Source organism: Gouania willdenowi, chromosome 8 (genome assembly GCF_900634775.1).
Source record: "Gouania willdenowi chromosome 8, fGouWil2.1, whole genome shotgun sequence".
NCBI lineage: Eukaryota > Metazoa > Chordata > Actinopteri > Blenniiformes > Gobiesocidae > Gouania > Gouania willdenowi.
In genome coordinates, this window is record NC_041051.1 from 2,570,579 (window position 1) to 2,595,061 (window position 24,483).

At 37.4% G+C, this 24,483-nt stretch overlaps 1 protein-coding gene across 4 annotated transcripts in view; it reads left to right on the forward strand.

Moving 5' to 3' along the window:
- The first annotated feature begins 512 nt into the window (after window positions 1-512).
- Window positions 513-24,483, forward strand: part of tlcd4b (TLC domain containing 4b) — a 50,375-nt gene continuing 26,404 nt past the window's right edge. The window contains exons 1-3 of one of the 4 annotated variants that reach the window (XM_028456040.1): window positions 603-739; window positions 15,990-16,142; window positions 23,013-23,102. In XM_028456040.1, coding sequence (XP_028311841.1) covers window positions 15,997-16,142; window positions 23,013-23,102 — 236 coding nt within the window. In that variant the 5' untranslated portion in view covers window positions 603-739; window positions 15,990-15,996. Of the gene's footprint in view, window positions 740-15,989; window positions 16,143-23,012; window positions 23,113-24,483 lie in introns of those variants that run through there. The other 3 variants (XM_028456041.1, XM_028456044.1, XM_028456043.1) reach the window with 3 other exon arrangements.

A 24,483-nucleotide genomic window follows, 5' to 3' on the forward strand; every position in this document is an offset into this window, starting at 1 on the left:
GGCCAATGAGGGGTTCTGCGTATAAATAGACAGGCAGTCTATTCATATGTTTCCGTATCAATAGCCACGGCCTATAATATATATCGGAGATTTTAGATGCAGTCTGATAAAATCCGATATTCGTTTTCTGGCTGATATTCGATATCAATATTAGATCGGGACGCCCCTAAAATAAATTAATAATAAAAATACAACTGGTTTCCATGCGTTTTTGAGCAGAATGAACTCAACCCAAATAAACTATTGAAAACAATAACCAGGAATAAATATTTGCTCCCTGGTAAAGATAATAACTGGCACAATGATAAAGTTGGTGATAATACCGCATGTACATGTATTATGGGGCAGAATTGACTCTGTGTCCTTTAGTATCTGTGTTGTGTAGTAGTATTGTGTAGTTGATGAGCAGAAACAGGATTCCACTGCAGCACGTTGCTGTCTTTGTTCCTCGTGGGTGTAGCCGTGCCGGGTGGGCGTGTGCACGCACGGGGAGCGCTGCGTGCTGACGTCATTCGTCGGGTCCTCACTGTCAACGCCAAAATAAAACGAGTCCAAACTTTGTACTCGGTGCTAATGTGTACGTGGAAGGAGCGAGGCCGCGGGGCTGAGCCGTGGATGTAATGCTCGCTCGGACTCTGCGGCGTTGGTGCAGCAGCGGAGCCCGCTTGTCTTCATTGTTCCTTCCCGGGGGAGAGAGCCGAGCTTACCCGCCTACACAGACCTATGCGACGAATAGCAGGTAACAGCCTCCACCACAATGCCTGCTGCCTCCCTCTCGGCCAACTCGGGCTGTTTTTCGGTGTGGTCTGGGCTCTGGCTGCTGCTAAAGCCCCGGGGCGGTGGGACTCGTCTGTCCTGTATTATTCAAGGAGCGTTTCTTTGCTTCTCTGACGACGTCTCGGCTCCATTGTAGCTGTATGCAAATGCCTTTTCTCATGCCTCACACTGCAGCTTGGATTCACCAACAAAACAAACCAGTCCTTCTGTTCCCTTCCTTTACTGCTGCATTACCCCCAAAAAACACTGATCTGGGGTGTTTGCAGCCTTTTACCAGCTAATTTATCCACATCCATCAACCCTACAGCCTACTTTGAATAAATATAGAGGTCAGTCTCAACCACATCAATGAATTAAACAATTGTATGGCTGCATCATTTCTTTATTTTCCATTAATATTTGGTGCATGGAGCCTAATTCAGTTTGAGGCCTTTAATGATTGAGCAATTCCCTTCGAGTTTTTATGTTCATGTAGAACTGGGCGGTATGAACCGAAATTCATTTTTCAATATTTTTACTCAAAATGGTGATATACTATATAAATCTCTATATTTAACTCATTAAAGTCTTACCAGAATAGACATTCTAGGTTAAATTTGCTGATGAAAAATGCCACACAGGCACATTTATTAACAAACAGTTGCACGGTATGTGTAAGGGACAGCATGTATGAGTGAGTTCTGTTTAGGGGAAGGTCTGGGTTAGGATGCACTCAGTAATCCATCTAACTCTGCTTTTTGAGAAGTAGTTAAAGCAGCGACAACCAAAACAAGTATTTTAATACAAAATAAGCTGTAAAATAAAATAAAAAAATATTGATATAGGAGATATTGTAATTTTTTATATCGCCAAAATTGAAAACTTGATATATCGTGAATCTCGATATATTGTTCAGGTCTATGTTCATGTATACATTAGAGGTGTCCCGATCCGATATTGATATCGGATATTGTTCCGATATCAGCCAGAAAACCAATATCGGATTTTATCGGACTGCATCTAAAATGACTGATATAAGATCTCAGATAAAATGTTTCGCTCCATAACTGATAGCCATAGGTGGCTGTGGTTCATACTCCCAACAAAGTAACGTACTGTTCCTGACTATTATTCTGTTTGAGTAACATCACTTGATCAGACCTTTTCTAACATTCCACAATACAAAATAAGTAATAAAAGTATGTATGATTTGTGCTGATATCATATCGGATCAATATCGGTATCGGCCGATATGCAAGGCTGCAATATCGGTATCGTATCGGAAGTGACTAGAGACATCCCTAGTATACAGTAGGGGTGGGAACTTCTGGGTACCTCACGATACGATACGCAATACAAAGCTCACAATAACGATTATCTCACAATATGACGATACTGCGATTATCAATATATTGGTCAGAAATCAATCTACGATAATCTATGACATAACAAGAAAAAAAAAGATTAAGTGAAAAAATACAATTTTTATTTTATTTCTCTGAAAGACAATAAACTGAAAAAGTGTCCTATGAACAGTGACACAATTTTAGTGCAATATTTCTGTAAATAAGTGTCAACATATCAATGTAAACGAATAAGTATCTCTAATAGTGCTTTATGTAAACAAAACATAGTCTTTCTTACCAGTGACATCATTATAGTGTAATATTCCAGTAAACAATATATTGGTTCCTTCAACAAATGGTGATAACTTTTCTGTGAAGACGTTCCTGCACATTTTAGTGAAAAAGCAGAAAAGGTTTGGAAAAAAAAAAAAAATCGATACTTAGCTCGAGCATATTGATAATCGATCATGTGAAAAAATATCGCGATATATAGTCTTATCGAGATATTGTCACACGCCTAGCATACAGTATATAGACTTAGACTATAGAATAATACATTGTTTATCACAGTAAATATTAGATTCATACAATTAAAATTGCTGCTTCTTCCTACCCCTTTTTAAACTCTTAAGAAATTGTTACTTGTTACATTTCTTTTTTATTATGTTTGTCCGAAATAAATAAAATTGTAATGCAGAAGCCGAGTCTAATTAATTATTCCAAATTAAAGTATTCTGCTTTGTGTTTACATGGAAATAGTAATTCCAAATTGAGGTGTAAACGGAAAACATGTGTATTTGGCTTTATTCTATTCCACTTTAGGTCTGGGGGTTAGGAAGTCTTCTGATTGGACAGGGGGCCAATGTAATTTATCATGTTTATTGGGAAAAAACACAAAACAAACCTTTTCTTTTTGGCTACAACATAGAAGACAACATAATAAGAACTAATTTCACTTTTATTTTGATTGTAGTTTTGAAGAGGCGCTCAACGATAACATACGGTTTGACTTTGGTCGGCTGAGCAGGAGAAGGAGATAGACAACCGTTAGGGATGTAACGATTAATCGTAAGGCAGTTAAAAATCAATTCAGAAGTATCACGGTTCACATCAATACTCTGAAAATTGAATCGCAGTACTTTTTTAAACAGCAGAGGGCTCTATATATTATCCTTCTCTTGTTCAGAAGTGTTGGTGGCGGGCTTAATCTGCTACTACTTTCTTTCTGGCCGCCTTCTACTCTTGAACATGTTCATAAATAATTCCTTGCCCCATTATCTGTAAAAGTCACGTTTTTTCTATTAGCTCTGTCTGCTAGCGCATAGCATCTCTTCTTCACTGCAAGAATGTCTGCATGCCAACCGACCACTGGGTTACCAGCGCCCTCTGCTGGTCCAAAGAAATATCTGACGTAAATACAGTGCAGACTGTTTTTTTATTGTTAAGGCACAAAATAAATTTTTAGTTGCACTTTTTAAAAAGAACTATTATGCAGTTTTGCATTGTTTACTATAGAACCAGAATTTATATTAATAGGCTTCTTCTTCATTTGTATTATTCCTTTATTTATTTCATTCAAGATTTATTTTTAGTTAAATTGCATTGTTTTGAATAGTTTATCAAGGGATTCTTTTGACAATGAAAAATAAAAGGAAAATAGTACAGTGTTTACTAGTTTTTTCCCAAAAAAAATAGAGGAATATTTTCATCATTTGTCTACAGTCCCATTTTGTAAAGTAAATCATGTGAGAATCGTACCGTGAACCCAGTATCGTCAATCGAATTGTATCAGGAGTTGAGTGAATCGTTACATCCCTAACAACCGTATGTTGGCCAATCAAAGCCAGCGGTTAGTGCATTGGCTGCTTGACCTTCATCTACAGCAGGGGTGACCAATGCATCCATCGGGATCTACCGGTTGATCGCAGAGGCATTTTGTGTCGATCGCGCTCGTGGGTCTTTATAAACGAATGAGAACGACAGGGTCACGTTTACCAGAAATGAAACCTAACAATTCACCTTCTGAGGAGGCATTAGTGCACTACTTTATTCATTTACAACCTTTAATAATCAGTAGAAGAAGACCCTCCTCCAGCCCAAGGGCGGTCACAGTCAGGACTTGGGGTGGCAAGGATGTTGCAATACGATACGTATCGCAATACATGGGTCACGATACGATATTATCACGATATTCTACCCAGTTAATATCAAAATTAAACGTAGAGATGAAAAATCAAGTTGCTGTATATGTTCATCAGAAGATATTGATCATTCAGAGGACAAAGTGAGTCAAAACTATTTGCTTCAAAACATCCTATTTATTATTTATTATTAGTGTTTTTGCCCATTTTCACTGAAAAAAAGTGAAAAATTAAAGCACAAGTTTCTTTTCACTGAAACTACTGCGTCGAAGTCTCAAAGTAACCATGACAACATAATGACGGCATTGTAACAACTGTGAGAACATTAAGAATAAAGCACCATGAGTTACTGACAATGCACAAAAATAACAAAATGTTTTGATCCTATTGTATCAGTTTAAACACTGATCAGATTATACGAAAATAAAATATCTGTACATACATAAATATTGCAGGCATTACACACTGCCAAATACCCCCCCCCCCCCCCCCCCCAAAAAAAAAAAAAAGTAAAAAAATTGATTTAAAATCGGCATCCCAAAAATCGCGATATATCGTGAAATCGATTACCATCAGACAATCTGTGTGGAAACCATGGAAGTTCAAAAGAACAGTGAGCTATAAATACTGAAAAGCACTGTGTGCTACTGACTGGCACTACTAAATGTGCTTTTTATTGTGGTTTAATTCCCTGCACACTCACCTGCTCTATAACTGTAATAAGACATGTAGTCCCTCCCCATCATTGGTCTGTCTTCTTCCTGGATCGTTTGATTCCTCCGTGTTTTTCATTGTTTAATCAGGCTTTTTGTGAGTTTTCCTGACTTTACTTCTTCGTTGTATGAACATCAGCCTCTCAGAAAACCTACAAGATTTGAGTTAATGCAGACGAGGTATTTACATGTTCTGATTCAGTGCAAAGATTGGATTCCTTTAACCTGGGTCTTTATGAAGTGAGCAGCTGTGTTTGGAGCTCTTGTTGATTGATATAATGTGTATATAATTCTGCTATAACAGAACTGTGAGATGATCACAGAGTTTTGGTTCTGCTATGATTAAATGTAAAAGCTACATTTTTATATTTTACAAATTGTATTTTCTAAATATTTTTATGATTGATTGTATTTACATTTTAAAAATACATTTCAATATAATTAAGTGTTTAAATGTTACTGCTTTAATATTATTATTGTATTTTAATGTTATGTTACAAATATTTAATCATTATTTAATTGTAATTTGGGCTTGAGTCCCGCTTGCTTCGGGTGGCCATCTAGTATTATGTCGTCACCAGCGTGTCATCACGACGGGACGATTATGCGCAGAAAAAACTGAATTAATTTAAAGCGGAAATAAATGTTTACAAGATCAAGGAATTATTTTATTCAGAATTAAAATCTGAATAAACAAGCCACTTAATTTGGATTTAAGTTTAATTGGGAATGGTGTTAACAAGGTTAGTTTGGATAAGATTGAACTTTTACTGTGAATTAAAGGGGAATTAAAGCTCTCATGTAAACGTGGCCATTGTGTTTGTTTTTAATCAGGGGTTTCAATCATCTGTAAATAAAATAAATATGTGGGACATCACCTTTATATGAAAATAACTTTGTGATCAAAAGAACTGTACAGTAAGATATTTTTGGAAGCAATGTACTCGCAAACAACTATGTGGTATCAGACTGGAATGTGTGGGTCCCGTCATATCTGAAGTATGAAGTTGAAGGTCATTATCAATGTACCATTCATGCCCTTATCAAACCAACAAAGAATAAAGAAGACATATACGGACTAAATCCTGTCTGCCATCATACAGTTTCTGTAACGGGTCTTTCAACAGTCACTAATTTGCAGGATTATTGGCAGTTTATTATGGGCGGCACATGTGTCCAATCCCAATTCTGGTGGTAATTGATCGGTAAACTATGGCTATAGTTATAATAATGTTTTCTGTCCTATCTTTGAGTTTTCTGCCTAAAAACAGCAAAAAATAAAATAAAATAAATAAACGAAATAATGGGAAGAATCCTCTTCCGTCAGTTTGTTGATGACAACATAAAAACGTGTTACAGTATTGTGAAGGGAAAGTAATAATTATCAGTAGGGTAAACACATTCAATGAATTAGAAAAGGTGTAAACTCAAAACAGACATTTTTTTTCCTAACTGTTGATATGCACAACAGCTGGGACATGAAGTACACTCATTTGGAGCCACATGTTACATTGACTTAGAGCAGCATTGTCCTAGAGAGAAAAGTTGTTAAAGAAAGTGATAAATTAGATGTTTCTTTTTCAGCATTTCTGACAAATTACAGCCGGCTCCTTAGGAGGAAAATGAGTTTTAAAAGTAAACTCAATGCAAATGAATACGACAGCTCAGCTGTAACCTAGGCCTGGGTAATCGAGAGTCAAGATCTATGGCAATTTATGTCTTGGTGATACAGAGGATTACAATATCACCTTTATTACGTTACTTTATCTCACTTGACTGCCCAAGCCAGCCGTTCAAGTCCGGCTCATCTGACTATTCTCCAGGATGTTTGTGTAGAATGACGCTCCGTCCCCGTCCTCCTCTTCCCCACACCACCTGGAACTTTCTTTCTGAATCAGTCCTACCTGTGGGCGTGCACTGTAGCTGTTCCCTCTTAATGTTTTTGAGGCCAAAATACGGCGCTTGGGGCGCTGCCATCTTGCAAATTTGACGTCAGAGTCTGCACAGTTGCCCTGCCCATTTAGTGTACTGCCCTGATGACTTACATTATGCAGCTAAGCTACGCCAATAACATAAGTATCTTTCCACTGGAAATTCTACCAACATTTTGTTCAGATCGTAGAAGTTAGTACTAGTAGCTCAAAAAAGACCAAAAAACTGAACAGAAAAGTTTAATGCCGTCTCGGCTTTCCTTCACTAAGTCACTGCTTATGCTATTCACAAAGAGAGCTACGCAAGACCCGAGGCTGTCAATCATCTTCATATATGATGTAAAATCCCATTTTTCAACCTCAAATAACTTATTAAAATGGCGAGTATTTTAACTTTACAGTTTGACCCACATCCCATCCGTTATCATTGATAAGAGGAGGGGTTTATGACATACACTTCAGCCAGTCAGCAGGGGAAGCTCTAAAAATAAAAGCTTCACTTCCCCGTGTGTCGTCCATTCTTTTTACAGTCTGTGATTCTACCTAAGGTCATTTCATGTCATCTGCGACGGGCCGAACTGTACAGAATGAAGGCAGAAAACTCCATAAACAAGCACAGTTTGGGACCTGCCTTTTTCCCTTTTTTTACCTCATGTTTTTTCATTTCTCATCTAAAATACGGGGTGCTGTCTTCATGGCTTGCGACCCACAGTACTTCTGCTCCTGTTCTCCCATGTTATTTGTGATTTTTATGTTTCTTGGACAGGATGTAACTGAAACTAAGGATGCACCGATTGATAGGTGCAGATTTCCCTTATTTTGGGGGATCGGCGATCGTGCGATCCCTGCATATGAAACCAATCTTTTCTGCTGATCTTTTCTACCTCAGCAAAGGTCTGTCATAAAGTCAGCCACTGTCCTCTTCTGCTGTTAGTTGACTGAAAGACCTGCCCACCAGCTCATGCGTGCATGTGCGTGCTGCGCATGCCTCTGCTACAGCACGGTTAGCTTAGCATGTCGACAGTTTAACACAAAAAAAGAGAGCAAAGGATCGCAATTTGTAATTCCTGTAACACGGAAATAAGCCTGTAGAGCAGCAAACAAAACGCTACCTCATTCACCATTTAATAAACCACCACACCGCTCACTATGCAGCATTTGAAGCTAATAATCAAGCTAATGCTAAAGCTAGCGGTAAACAGATCCAGGGGACTGCTGAGAGCACTTATCAGTGAAAAGATCAAAGCTATTATGAGGAAAATGATGGCGTTCATGGCTTTGGATATGAATAAAAACCTTCTACTAATGTATAAGCGTGAGAACAACTAACCTGTGTCTGTCATTATCCTGTGACTTGTGAAAATGTTACACATGCTGCACTTTATTATTTCTGTAGAATGTTTGACTTTTAGCTTTTGTCCTGTCAGCTGTTGTAAGTTATTTTTAGAATAATATTTTTACATTTAAATATCCACAAAGCTGCTGCATTTGGACATTTTTTATTTTTGTACCACAAGGAAACTTAAAACTCAGGACACTTTATTTGTAGTTTAAGATGTTTTGTTAGTTTGTCCTGTAGATTATTTTATCGCCTACGCCAAACCCTGTGATTTTCTTCATTTGTAAAACTAAATACTGCTGTGCACTTTATTTTAGTCAAAGAGCTCCAAACAGGTCTGCAGTGGAACCTGTTGGACACGTTTATTTAGTTTTTAAAATGTGAAAAATGAAAGACTAAAAGAAGTGATGTAATTTAGTATTTTGGAGAGTAATGTTCGAAATTTTTAATTTATATTTCAGATAACTACCTCATGTGTAGTTAAAACAACACGTTTGTATTGCTTCACAGGTATTGTTCAATGTTTTACAAAAAAATAAGAAACATAAGAACATTCAAGGTGTATGATGTCAGTTATGAAAAAAAAATCTGGATTGCCCAAAATTGGTATCGGCCCGTCATGCTTTTAAAAAAAATTGTGCACCACTAATTAGGGATGGACTGAAATGAAAATTTGAGCCGAAGCCGAGTAAAATATAAACGCTTGGCCGAATACCGAATACCAAATATTTATATTTATTAAACATTAATAGTGCATAAATAACCTAGAATATATTTTTAGACATGTGTTAAAAGAAAAAAAATGTTTATCGAATAGTATGACATTTTTTAAATATTCCAGTAGCCTTTGCTTTACAAAAAAGCACAACAAAGTTTTTTATTTTTTTTTTTATTTATATTAGCACTTCAAATAAAACTAAACATGCATCAAAAAAAAAAAAAATTGCATGAAAGTGGCGGTATGATGAAAAAAATCGCTTTATAATGGTTTTGCTACAGTAATAAACATCCTTTAGCCTCATTCAGAGGGACAAAGTGTAAAAAGTCCACATTTTGTAAAAAGTCAGCTATCAACGGGACAGTTGGATTTTACCCACGTTGGCAGATGACATCACCTAACACGCCTCCTAGAATGTGAGCTCCTCCCTCTCCAACTATCTTACAGCTTAAACAACACTACTGTTTATTATAGAATATATATTATACTTTATTGCCATATATGTAAATACAAACTGCACTACTTTTTCTGCTGCTGATCGTGTTGGGAGTCACTGCTTGGAGCCACGAACCCATTGTTTACACACATCAGCTGTTAGCACTCCGTGCTAATGCTACACCAGCCTATGCAGCTTGTAAACTGAGGAGGAAACGATGGGGATGTTTACGGATTCGTGGCTCACAGCGCTAACAACAGACTCGGTTGTGGAATTTAACGGCTTCCAACTTTTACGCGTTTACGGACGATGGAGAGTGGTAAGCGGAAAGGAGAGAGTCTGGCTGTGTTTGTGTGTGGAAAGGAGGAGCTGCTGCTGGTTGTGCAGCAACGCGAACACAGTTTTCCGACTCAAAATTACTGCACGTTGTTTGATTGCGTCACACGCCACTATTCGGCCTTGCTTTTAACTCACCAAACCAAAGGCCGAATGTTGCTTTTTTTGCAATATTTGGTCGAATATATTCAGCCACCGAATATTCGGTGCATCCCTACCCATAATCGAAATCACATTTCCCCTCAGGGATGAATAAAGTGTTCTGAATCTGAATATGAATACATTTTGGTTTTATAGCTTGTTTTTTATTAAAACACCCATTTTAGGAGTCACTGCTTTCATTACATCTTAGAACAACATGAAAAGCACAGATAGAATTCTGAGAGCATCCTAACCTAGACCTTCCCCTAAACAAGCCACAATACAGAACTCACTCACACGTGCTGTCCCTTATTGGAGAAAAAGACAAAAGTGGCACATATTGTGCAGCAGTTTATGTTATTAAATGTACTTGTGGGGCATTTTGCATCAGCAACTTTAACCCAGAATTGTCTTTCTGGTAAGACTTTGAGTTAAAAATGTACATGACCATTTAGCAGAAAAAAAAATATTGAGATGAATTTTGTTCCATATCGCCCAGACTTAATGTAATCTTTGCTAGAGAGGTGATTTAGAAGCTGCATATGCAATTGAAAAGCACTTTAAATATACGCTCATGGAGGCCGACATGTTTGACAAACTGTGACGTAGTGATTACTCAAGCACTAACACATTTAGATTGCAATGATATTTCACCAGAGACTCTCTGTGGGAGCGGAAATACAAAGATTTAGCCTGATGGGATGACAACATGAAATGTAAATGCTGATTGACTGAAATCGCAAAAATAGCGATGCCCAAATGTGAAAGGCCTATCACATTTGTTTCAGGTTAAAAGTTAATATAAATGACTCCAAAGACTTTTCTGAAATGAATTGGTAACAAAGCTTTATTATTCAGCTTTAGACTGATGATTGAAAATGTCTTTTGTACTGTCACCTCTTCTATAACATCATTGACCATGTTTACACAATGTTTTTTAATTCAAAATTAGTTATTCCAAAATAAATCATTCGTAATTAAAGTGTTCTGCTTTGTGTTTACATGGAAATAGAGGGTAGGCGATTTTCTCCAGATACACTTTTTAAGTTTTTGGTTGAAATTGTCTTCATGTCCTGACTGAAATTAAGATGTTATGTGCTCTGAAAAAGGAATAAAGAAAATCTGTCAACTGTAGCAGCTGTAAACCTGTAATAACTTTGACCAATGAAAAAAAACCAACCGTTTTTTTTTTTAACCAATCACGTCTCCCTTTCTCCCTGCTCGTTCTCAATTTCGAGACGGAGCACAGAAGGGAGGGGTGTGAGGGGGGTAAAGGTGAAGCTATCAGGGAGGCTACATTCAAATATAGCTTTTGAAAATCGCCTACCCTTCCTATAAATGGAAAACCGGTTTAGTTAATTCTGCTTTAGGTCTGGGGGTTGGGAAGTATCTGATTGGACAGTGGGCGAACGTGACGTATCACGTCTATCGGGAAAACACAACAAACCTTTTATTATCAGATGTAACACAGACGAACACACATGAGAACTGTTTTCACCTTTATTTTGATTGTAGTTTTGAAGCAGCAGCTGGACAATAACACACGGTTTCAGTTTGGACCACGAAGCGGTAGGGAGAGAGATAGGAACTAATCACTGGTAAATAAAGCCCAGTAAGACTCTGCAAAACAATAACCAGGAATAAATACTTTCTGCCCTGGTAAAGATACAGTAGTAGTTCTAGCAACAGGTAAAATGATAAACTTGGTGATATTACAGCCTGTGCAGCAGTACGGGGACGCATTTACTCCGTCTCCGGGTCTTAGTATCACCCGTCCGATGAAGCCGTTCCGTTTGCTGATCTCCATGTGTGTCCCTGTGAATGTTTATGCCTCCGTCCATCCACTCTTCTGTTTCTGGTATATCTCCGAAATGTTTCCGGGTTTTGGTATCTCCATAAAAATTGTTTGCCATGAACAGGAATTAAGCTAAATAAAGGAGACAAAATCATGAACTTAACTCGTAAACTTGCTACTTTAAAAAAGGTAAAAATAAATAAATACATTTTTTTTTAAAATTTATTTTAAAATACTGTAAACCTTTTTAAAAATTGCAAAAGGCAAGTAGAAATTTAATGTATTATGTTTTAGTTAAAAAAAGAAAATCTAGAAAATTGTAATGGGTAAATAAAATAAATATTTTATTTTGTGTAGTTTTAGTTTTTTTTTTTTTTAAATAAAAAATTGTAATTGTGAATACTAATTTATTTTATTTTATTAATTAATTAAAAACTTTAAAATTGTGACAGTAAATACATATGTATTTAAGAAGATAATCATCTTTAAAAATGTGAGAGGTAAATATAGTTGCAAATAGGGGTGTCCCAATTCAAAACTGATATCGGACATCGGTCCAATATCAGCCAGAAAACAAATATCAGATTTTATCTGACTGCATATAAAATCTCAGATATATATTATATTATATTTATTCAATTGTAGAATACTGTAGATATTATGTTGAAGGCTAAAATGTATGTAACCAATTAATTAATAATAAATGGGTCAGTTTTTCTCATCCCTACTGTTGCTGACTATTGTTCTCTGTTTGAGTAACATCACTTGATCAAATCTTTTCTAATATTTCACACTACAAAGTAAGTCATAAAAGTATGTACGATTCGTGCTGATATTGTATCGGAAACGATATCGGCATCGGCCAATACTCAAGGCTCCAATATTGGTAATGCATCGGAAGTGAAAAAGTTGTATTGGGAAATCCCTAGTTGCAAAGATGACCAACGTTTTAGGTGTCTTATATTCCTCAAGAGTTTTTTTCCACATGACATTTGAAGTTTGAGTCAAAATACTTTACAGTGCTGCACATGTCAGAGGCGTCATTTGCTACAGAGGTTAGTTACACCACAACATTTTTTTTTCTCTATCGGGGAATGTTCTGGAAAGTAGTTTAATGAAATGTTAAAGCTGGATCAGCAGTGTTTGTGTGAATGAGTTGGCTATTACGTGTTTTAATCAGTATTATGTTGCACAGGGCAAAGTGCAGATGCATGTTGAAATAGCGGATGTTAGCACAGAGGAAATCATGTGAACGCACTCGAGTGGATGCTGCACACTATAGCTCCAAATGTAGTTTGGTCAAGAAGAAGCTAAACAAAGATTTAACATGTAGTTTTGTGAAAAACCAAACACTACAGCGGCAACACTAGGATGTCTTTGTACAAGGTAATCTTATCGTGGTCAGGATGCTCTCAGTGCATGGCAGATAATTAGTGCATAAGCCATGTAATATAAAGATGGGATAGTTTATCATGAAGGCAACTTTTGAACCTTCAATGCTTTGAAACAGCCTCGAATAATTGGTTTAACATTTGATCAATCAATAAAGCACATTGATTATATTGCTGTTATGAAAAGTTCAATGTTTCTCTAACACACAATGTCATTCATTTTTAGGGGAATAAATCAGCAAAGCAGTAATGTCACACAGGTGGAGTATAATGTAGTGTTTTGTAAGAACAAGATAGAATGTATTTTCTAAGGTTGCTAAGGAGCGGACAAAAATACGGTAAAATTACGGTAAATTGGGAATAATTCTAAACAACTCTGTCATACCCAAACAGAAATATTAGCATCCATTCAAAAAAATTCAACGAGGGTTGCAAGATGGAAACTTTCCATGGGAATTACCTGGACTTTAAGGGACATTTTCAAAATTGTAGTTTGGCCTTTAACAAGAATGTTAAATATCGTTGGAAAAATATATTTTAGCATCAGTTTTAAAAGTTAGTCCTATTATCCGCATCTGGTCTTTTGTGTGGTGTTTGCATGTCCGCCCATAGATTATGCAGTAATATTGTGACTAACCCACAGTTTGAATACATGCATGTTAGTTTTGCGAAAATGTGAAAATGCACTGTTGAAGTGAATCAGGACGGGAATCAGAATGTATACTCATGATGTTGACTCTTTGGGAGATGTTAACCACAGCTAAATATGTAATTCATAGTTTAGCTGTAGACTCCAGGTGTTTGGACTGTCAGCTCAATGGATAGGTGGGTTATTCATACAGGAGAGGGAGGAGAGCACACACTGCTCCTGTCAATAAAACTCTGCTCCTGTATCACAACACAACACAAAATGACGAAAGCCACAAGGAGAAACAACACAGAAGCAGTCCGGTAAAAATCCATTAAGAAGAGTGAGGAAAAGATCAGGACCATGAAAGGATTGGGCACTGAACCTTAACATCACTCTTCTTCTTGGATTTAAGAGTCTAAGCTCACTGCACATTACTCACTTGAAACAAACCAACATGACAACCGAACTCCACAGCTGCTGAATGATTGGCTGTTTGCCTGTTACTGGTGATGTCCGGATATATGATAGGCTGTTTCCGCACGCTGGGTCCGCCCTTCTGTTAGCTGATTGGCTGTTCGTGTTTACTACATCGGCAAGAACCAACTCCATGAAGACAGCTCCGCTTCGACAGAAACTCGCTTCAAAACAAACACCAAGCTAAAGTTCTGTCTCGTCGGGACGCGTTCACGGCTACAGTCACAAACACGACGTCATCAGTGGCATCACTAATTTTGCTCAAAAAACCAAACTCCAAAAGTCCCATTTGGAACTATTTTGTCTTTAAACGAGGCAGAGACGGTAAAGCAATAGATCTACTGTGCAGGCGCTGTCACCATCTATAGGGGTTGAAGGAGGGAACACCTTTTTTTGTTCTTTTTTTCCGCACTGACTCAGAGCGATCTTTTTTCTATTTTTTATTTTATTTTATTATTTACAGATATATTTACAATGTACAATCAATATTTACAAATTATATACATACAAAAGAGGGATCACATCCAATCTCATAAAACACCAGTGACATCATCCAGAAAATACATACAAATATAGTTTTCTCCGGGAATCAGTTCTGTTTATTGTATTTTATCCTCTATGGTTTATGTTGGACAAGAAGCATTATTGTCAAATAGTTTATTTTATTTTTTTTTAAGGCAGTGGATTTGTTATCCTAAGTTGATTATTTATATTAGTTAAACTTAAATTTAATGTGCAAAGGAATTATTACTTTTTTAATTTCAACCATAAATTCTAACTTCATTTATTAGTTTTTTTATTGCTTATATGTTTTTGTTGGTGTACTTTTATCATCCACCAAACAACACTATAAGTAATTAATAAGTATTTCTAACTTGTACAAATACATTGCAGTTCGTGAAAGTAATAATAATTACCCGGAACCGTGATACTCTGTTTGGTAGTATTGTGGTTACTTATTTTGGTATTGTGACAACTCTATATTTATATCATATGAATGTTTTAATTGTCTTTCATAATCAATGTGCTTTAAAAAAAAAAGTATATCGGCCATCAGCTGAATTTTTCTTTTAAAAATCGGTATCGGACTTTGAAAATCCCATATCGGTCGACCTCTAACTAAAGGACTTGAGATTTGTTTCTGTTTTTGCCGTCAGTGATCACTTCTGATTCACAAAATAACCGTTTTGGTTTGTTTACTTAAGTCAAATCAAACAGCTCTGCTTAGCATGTGTGCACACATTGTACAAGCGTGTGTTTGCATGGTGTCGGTGTGAGGTCTGATTTGTTGAGTGTTGCTTTGCACTGCTTCGTCTTCCTCTACAGGCCCAGTAACACTCATATGATTGGTTTAATAATGCAGGAATAATAACCAGCATTGTTGGGTTACACAGCCGTCTACTGAGCTGAACCTGTTGCTCCATCTTTGAAATCCTCTTTAGTCGCTCGCTCTGCCTGCCTTTGTTTACTTCTCAGGGATTTTTACTGTGTCATCAACAATTCACTGTAATCTAGTTGCAAATATGCATGAAGGGGTCCTTTTATTCCAGATTTAAATGCTCCGCTCCCACAGTGGATCATTTAGTTATTTCCCTCTGGTGACCTCAACTACTACCTCTGTCATGCCTTTCATACCCTCATCTTCTGCTTGTGTTAATTTCCCTCATCATTCACTTTGGACGGGCTGTGGCTCCTTCACCATATTATTTTTTTTCTTTCCCATGTGAACTGGATGAACCAAACAGCCTCTCTCCATGTCTCCTCTCACAATCAGTCATTGATTGAACGGGTCCACACGTATCACTCTTTCCTAGAGCCTTTCTGCTCTTGTTGTGTTTCAGGTGAGTGATGGAGACGAGAGAGTTGGCTGTGGTAGCTGGCAGCTTTGCAGGTTTCCAGCTCCTCTTCTCTTTGGCCAGCCCGCGGCTCTCCTCCGCCATCACACCTGGTTATGAGCGTCTGCCTCAAACTAAACACACGGAGTGGAACTCCAGGTATGGTAGGACAAGAACACTTTATGTTTGAGTATTTTAGCATCATTGATCATCGCTGATCTCCGCTAAACTGACGGCATGCAGTGAGTTGGGTTCTTTTAGTTTTTAGCGGTCTGAGCATCGAAAGCTTCAAACGGCTAATTTATTTGTATTCACAACATATTAACATTGTTATAACGGGGTTCTCAACAGGAGTTTTTCACAGCATGGGGGAACACGTGGTGTGTGAATTGGTGAAGGGTCGTGATGATGAATGTAGTTATATAGTTACTCATGCTAGATATAGGTCCTCCACTAATAAATACTCACACCGTATAGACAAATTGAATCAAAAATTTGATTAAAAAAAGAGTTAAAACAATTCGTGCACACCTGGAAATCCCTACTGTGTGCAACAATTATTACGACAGTACCGATTAGAAAAAGGAAAAAAAAACAGAAAATTGAACGTAGGGGGTGGCATTCACCGTAGGGGAGCAAATTACAATGTTGGGGGCCCCTACGCTCAACAGTGCTGGCGAGAACCCTGTATTACCCTGTCATTATCCCCGCCACAAAGTGTGAAGGGGGATATAGGTTTGAGCTCTGTCTGTCCGTCTGAGTTAAAGGGGACAGCTTTTCTCAGAAACTGTTTAAGATAAGATAACCAAATTCGGTGTGTTGCATAATTATTTTTTCCGGAGTTATTGCCCTTTTTCCATTTTTTTTTTCCTTTTGTCCAAGGTATCTTCAAAGGGGACAGCTTTAGAAGCTTAGAAAACATTTAAGATAGTTAGTAATTTTATATTCTGATGTGATCATATTTTCTTATGTATTTATCTAAGTTTTTAGATTTAGGACATTTAGAAAAAGTTGTGAGTTGTAATGACAACCAGTCTGGCAGGGGATGTTGATGATTGTGAATGACTGCTTTATAATGCTGCTTTGAACATTTAAAAACACGTATCCCTATAGTAGGGAGTGAACCGTGTGTGCGTGTCCGTGTCATCCCCTTGCTGGTGTAAAGTTTCATGTAGAAACCTCCAGGGGGAAGTTCAGAGGGCAATGTATCGGTTGCATAACATGTTTAGCAGTCACTTGTTGTATGTTTTCCTGTGTCCTAAAGAAGACGGAACAAATATAGTTCTCTTTGGTCAGTTGTCCACTCTTCCAAAAATGGAGTCGTCTGACTGAAGAGGCGAGAACAAGTTAAATACAAAGCTGATGGTTCCCTTTGAAGTGACCGACTGTTGCATAACAGCCAACTCTTAGTGTGTCACTGTTATTTATGTAACTACAATTGAAGTGCATTAGGAAAGTGCAGGAGATAGAAGCTTCAGTGAAGAGATGTCAATCTGAAAAAAAAGGAAGGAAAAAAATAGTCTTTTATTCTGGGCTCCTCGTGTCTTCAGGAAGACACAGTACATGTTTTGGGACAATATCACATATTCACAATTCACAATTCTTATCCTCCGTGAAATGGATGACTCAATGTGTAGTATGTGTAGCAAACAGATGGACAAGTGAAGTAGGGCTGGGCGGTATGACCAAAAATGTATATCATGGTATTTTTCAAAATTTTGACAATTTCACAGTATATGACAGTTTTTTTATCCATGAATAATCAGGTGTTCACAGTATTTTAATAATAATAATAATATAGACTTAATTTATCATGCACTTTTCATTCCAAGGAATTCTAAAAGTGCTACATTTAAAAACACAATACAATTATGCAAGATTTAACACTTAAAAGCTTTCCTAAATAAATATGTCTTTAGTTCAGCTTTAAATGTGTCCAGACTCCTCTGAGCTCCACTCCATTTTCTACTGGTTGAGAGGAATTACTGCAGTAGATTGACTTGCAACAGCAGCCCAATGGCTCTTTGCCACGCTAGCTTAGCTTTAGCATTAGCTTGATTTCTTATGGTGAATAAGGTAGCGTTTTGTTTGCACCTCCACCAGGACTTATTTCTGCGTTATAGGAATTATAAATTGCGATCCTTTGCTCTCTTTTTTTGTGTATTACTGCCGATATGCTATAACAAAAATATATACTGATATTCAGTATGAACTTGTATACCGCCCAGCCCTAAAGTGACGCATAGATAAATTAAATTATTACCTCAGCATGATTTTTGGGAAGTTTAGTATGCCAGTGATGACATCATAATCAAGGAAATTAAACAAAATTGGGGAAGATTTGAAGAGTAAAATCCGATGCCGTACTTTTGTTTTAAGGGGTTCTATTTGTGATTTTGTTTTCCTTAATATATATCTGTTGATTATTCTCCAGTGTCCATTTAATCAAGTAGCAGGAGTCTGTCTATTAAAGGAGCCAGTTTATGAGAGTTTTTTTTGTTTTGTTTTCTAAGTACAAGTTTTATGAACTGTGTGACTCGTGTATGTTCGGCCAACATCGTAAAATATCAGTCCGTTTTTAAACCTTCTAATTATAACTTATGACTCATTTATCTGTTTTAGAAGTATTAGTTACAGAAGCCTTCAATCCAAATGACTTAAAACTAAAGGGTTTATTTGATGCTCTCACCATTGCTACTTGTTGGCATGTGTTCATCTTTGAGAGGTGCACTGCTTACGATAAACTACAGAAACATAAAAAGAGGTCACAGATCAGAGTTTAGATATAATTAAATACACATAATCATCACGTACTTTTTAAAAGTGAGTTTGTTTAGGTTGCAGTTAATAAGTTTGAATGATGAATAGCAAAGTGTTGTCGTATTTATAGCACAATTATTAAGAAGAAAGGGAAAGAATATTCTAAGTAGTCAAACCTTCTCCTGGGGATTTATTACACTGGCGTGCACTTTTTTATTCCACTTTAAAGCTGAAAAATTAGGCCCTTGTTTCTATCCTAGTTATTCTGTAATTTCATTTTAAATGCTTTTTTAAAACAGGTTTGCTTAAATTATTTTCCACTTGATATAATGTCTCTCGAGGGCTTCATTTTTTTCAAGTAAACAATCTCAAGAACCAGCTGAAACAAAGAGCTACGCTGATTTCTTCTACTTTACGCCTCAAGTGCCCCGTTATTAGAGCAATAAATGACCCTTAGCTTCCAGCTTAGTTAGATTTTGGGCTGTGGACTGAGACTGAAGTCCACTAGAAACTGCACCGTACTGGCAGAGAGGAGATAAGAGCCACTGGACCTCTAGAGTGTATCTTCAGTGTTTAAGATAACCACTCCATAGGTCAGGGGTGATGCTGTCCCCAACCTGATAAAACCTCCACCTGTTGACAACGTGAACACTTTATCAAAACATGTGCCTACACCAAAAAACTAACTCCTGTCACAGTTTCATGTGTTTTATTAAATGTGGCATTCTTCATTTCATTGTATGAAGAATGTCATTTTTGTGCTTTTGGCTAGAATTTGAATCAGTCCCTTATTCATATTGCATGGTATGCAGTATGCACACAAGATGGGCAACTTTCATCACAGTGGGAACCTGATGTGAGGGCCACATTATCAACAAGAGGAAATTATTATTAAACTCTACAATGTAAAAATGTAATAAAACGAGCTGAAATAAAAAATTCCCTCCTCCTTATCTGCCTCACAATTGTTTGCACTAAGAGTGGGACAATGTGCTGAGTTTATGATACAGTACACGATAATGGGCTTACAATAATGTTAATATCCATATTTTTATTATCCCCGCCGCAAAGTGTGTGCCTTCAGGGTATCAATATTTTGATGGAGTTCGAAAATGAGAAGCACGCAATTATTTTTTCCGGAGTTATTGCCCTTGTTTTGTTTTGTTTTTTTACTCTCTTCGAGGTATCTTTAAAGGGGACAGCTTTTCTTAGAAATCGTTTCAGATTGTTAGTAATTTTATATTCTGATGTGATAATATTTTCTTATGTATACATCTATGTTCTTAGATTTAGGACATTTAGGAAAAGGTGAGTTATAATAAGAACCAATCTAGCGGGGGATGTTGATGACTGTCTTTTTGTTTGATTTTAACTCAGGGCATACTTACATTTACTTACTCTGGGTATCACCTTGTTAACTCAATAGGAATATTGAAAAATAGAATAAACCGTAACATAAAATATACCAATCTTCCTAAAGTGCAAAAAATGCCACTCTACAAATTGAGTGTACAGACTGAAAATTCATGCCAGTCTAGAATTAGAACCAAATCATGTCACATCATGACATTCTTCAAGAAAATACTCCAAGTTTTGTTCGTGTTAGTTTTCAGCAACATTAGCATGTCTACATTTTCTGGCTGCAATTGAGACCTTTGGACATTGACTAATTCTCCTGCAGTGTGAACGAGACGGATGTAGCAGAGATGGAAAGGTTTGCTTATTTTTATGCTTCAACACAAAACAAATAAGTGCGACGCAGGGCATACTCTCTATAAAAGCAAGGAACTTCTGTTTGTGTATGTGTGGCGCATATCTCCTTGACACAGTGTCTGTTCGACTTTAAACTGTTTTTAAAGCTGAGTGTGTGCATTCATTTTTTTGGACTTATTTGGTGACATTATTTTATTTTGAAATCAACCCGATCAATGCGGCCTCACGTACACAAAGCTGTTTAGAGAGACTGAAATAGTTCCCGGAAGTTATTGGTGAGTGACAAACAAGCTCTCAAATACTTTCTACAGTATACAGTATAAATGTAGGGTACATGTCCGAAAAGGAGTGGGAAGAAGTATAAACTTAAAACCTAATGCGCACCTTGGATGTACATTACATGTTTGTGTGTAATTAATTTTCCCACTGGGTTTTTGTAGTTTTTCCTTGCCGAAGGTGGGTCTAAGGACAGGGGATGACATTTTCTCAAACTCAAATTACCTGGGGCAGTAGGCAGAGTCTGGGTGAGGCTGGGCCGCATCAGGTATTCCACAAAAAAACTTTGGTAAAAAAAATCAAATCTTCATAAACGTCATTACTAACAGTTCTTTAAAGGTAGTGTAAGTGATTTTCGAAAGCTAGCATGATTTCGAATGTAGCCTCCCCGACATCTCCGCCTTTACCCCCCTCGCCCCTCCCCTCTGTGCGCCGTCTCACTCACATGCATGCGCACAGCTGCTGCAGAAGAGGAGCTCAGCTCATTGCTTGTATTGGGTAGAAACTACGTTGTCTCATGTCTCATTCAGCAGTAAGTAAACAAGAAACTTTACCATATATATGTTAAAAATGTGACCAAAACTCTGTTTTGACTCTGTCAGCGGTGACGCGCTTTCATTGTTGGCTTGTGCATGCAAGGGGTCGAGAACGAGTAGGGAGACAGGGAGACGTGATTGGTTAAAAAAAGAAACGGTTTGTTTTTTTTCCATTGGTTGAAGTTATTACAGATTTACAGCTGCTACAGATGACAGATTTTCTTCATTCCTTTTTCAGAGCACACAACATCTTAATTTCTGTCAGGACATGAAGACAATTTCAACCAAAAACTTAAAAAGTGTATCTGGAGACAATTCTTTAATTTCAATGTGTTCTTCTGAACATTAACTGCACTGAACATGAATGCAACGTTGACGAACATGAACATTTCTTCTGAACATAGCTTCTCTTGCGTACTTCCTGCTGCCAGAGACCTGGCAGCACTTCCTCACACATACTGTAGCTGAGCTACATTTGGCTCGAGGGAAGAAATAGTCTGTGCTCATCACCAACCTTTCTCTTCACTGCAGGCTTTGAAAATGACATGATGTCAGCTAATTGCTGTCGCTCTCCTAATATAGTTTTTTTTTCCCAAGTAATAAAGTTCATGTCACGTGTTTAGCCTACCAGACAAATGGAGAACGTCATTTCCGCTTTTTCTTCCGGCAACAACAAGTCTGATAATGAACCACTCTACAGCATTCGCCTTTCTTTTTGCGCTCAATGTTCATGTATTTTGTGATGACCTGAACATCATGACATTTGTAGACGGTAGAAAGTACCAAGATAGAGAGCGGAAAAAAGGCGATCGCCAGTGGAGCGTTTACTTAAGTGGATCCCCTATGAGCCCCCAGCCTCGGAAGCGGGACGGCGGGTGCGAGCTGGCTGGGTGGGTGACTCCATCGGAGGTGTGCTTCCCTTGGTGACATTGTCAACGCACAATGCTGTAAAGTGCCATTCATACTGTAACAAACTGGGTCCTATGAGTTATGTTCCACGTCTAGTTTATTTAATGTTTAACAGGTTGTGGTTTCTCATGGCATTTGAAGCATCGTTACGTGCAGCTTTCTCTGCCAATGTTCAATGGCTGGAGAAGGGCGGGCGTAAGCGGAGAATGAGGGGTACATAATGTTTTAAAGGCTGATAAACCTTTGATAACGGCTCGAGTCACGTCATTACAATACAGTATAAAACACACAGGCCGCACTTACATTACATTTTCATATCGGCCTGCGGGCTACAAATTATCGTCCCGCGGGCCGCGAGAATGAAACGCCTGCACTATATGAATACTTACTTCCGACGGGCACTGTACTAGTTCCTATAATTTGCTTAAAGCACCTCATTTGGCTAATCTCAGTGCAGAGTAACAGCAGCTCTACTTTGAACTCCTCAGGAAGCTGATCCAACTAGACGCACTCATTTCCATCTCCGCAGTCAGTCCCATGAGGGGAAATGGGAGCTCCAAGTAAAAGCCCACGCATGCTCAAAGTGAAAAATACAAGTTTTACCAAGACGATCCATAATCCATTACCCTCTGCCCTGGATAGTCTGGACTTTTTTTCAGTTATTATATCTTCCAATTACCTCCACAGATTAAAAACGCAGTATTATTTATGTCGGTTTCGCTTTTTCACTGAAATGCTAAAATGTTTATTATTCATACCATCGTAACATCCTCTGTTTCCTTTGTGAATTTAAACTTGGGCCTTTGTTTCTATTTATTCTCTTTTTTTGTCTCAGGTTGGTGTCGACCGTGCACGCTTTGATCGTGGGCTTATTCTGCTTGTACATCCTGTGGTTTGATGACGAAGTCAACGCCAACCCTGTCTGGTAAGAAGAGGTGAAATAAGAGTCAACTTGACTTTGTAGTTTTGACCATAAATTATTGTGATAAAGCAATAATGTTCCTGGTCAAATGTGATTCTGTTGACCCTTGATGGATGGTGGGATTTCTGTGGGGGCTTTCACAGCTGCCTCACACATGAAGGCTAGGAACATTAACAGGAGTGATGCTCGGGGGTGGGAAGGGTTTCCTAAGTCAGGGCAAAGAGACTCAACACCAGGGTTGGGGTCAATTAATATTGTGATTTTGTTAATTGATAATTCATTACAATTATAGTATAATCATAACTGTAATTGTTATTTTAAAAATCTGTTGCTGTCGTAATCGTAATTACATTGTAATTGAGTTTAGATAACTGGCATTTGTAATTGTAATTGTAATTGCCTTGAAAATTTTCAATTATAATTAAACGCAAAACTGGGGAACCATGTTACAGTTCTAGATACAGTTTTTAATTATTAAAATATGTCTCATATCGAGCTTTCCCACATTTTACTATTTAAAAAAAAATAAATAAAAAATTGAAATGGAGGCGCATACTGACAGAAAAGAAACTCAGACGTCCACACCAAAAAGATTAAAACCTATATTTTCATTGATTAGGAAGCCTATTAAATGATAGATTTTTGTTTTTAGTGTATTTTACAGCTGATTTACATTAAGGCCTATTACCATAAGAGATGCTAACAGAAAGCCAACACAAGAGGAAGGTTAACTTTTATTTTGGGTTTTTATTTCAGGCTCAGTAATTGAGAATGTCATTTTCATTGACTTTCTGAGAATAAAAAACATTTTAGATTTAATTATAATTGGAAAAATGCTGGTCACTGTAATCGTAATTGAAAATTTGTAATTGAAAACATAATTGTGCCTGAAAATTGTAAATGACCCCAACCCTGCTCAAAACACATACAAGGAGTTTTTGTCGTAAATATTGAACAAGTTTGATACTTACAATTGTTGGCCCCGACCCATTTCAGAGCCAGTTATTTGAATAAATTCACTTATCACATCTCAGACCACAGGATAATCTAATGAGACATAAAATAATCTGGCGTTGTTTTTGGTTGGGGAGGGAGAAAAGTGGAACAAAAACTGGAGCCGATACTACTTTTGCTTCCTCAGTTTACATCATAAAAATGACACGATGATAACAAATGTTAAAAAGAGTGTATTGAAATTAACAAAGGTGAGGTAGAACGACACCAAGTAAAAAATATTTAACAAATAATAAAAACAGGGGATGTAGAACAAGAAAAAGTAAAAAATAGAGTGAGACTTTTCATGAAATCAGGGCCGGTCCTATGAAATTCTGGGGCGGGGAGCAAAACCATTGAGTAGGGCACCAACCTCCCCACAGAGTTTTCT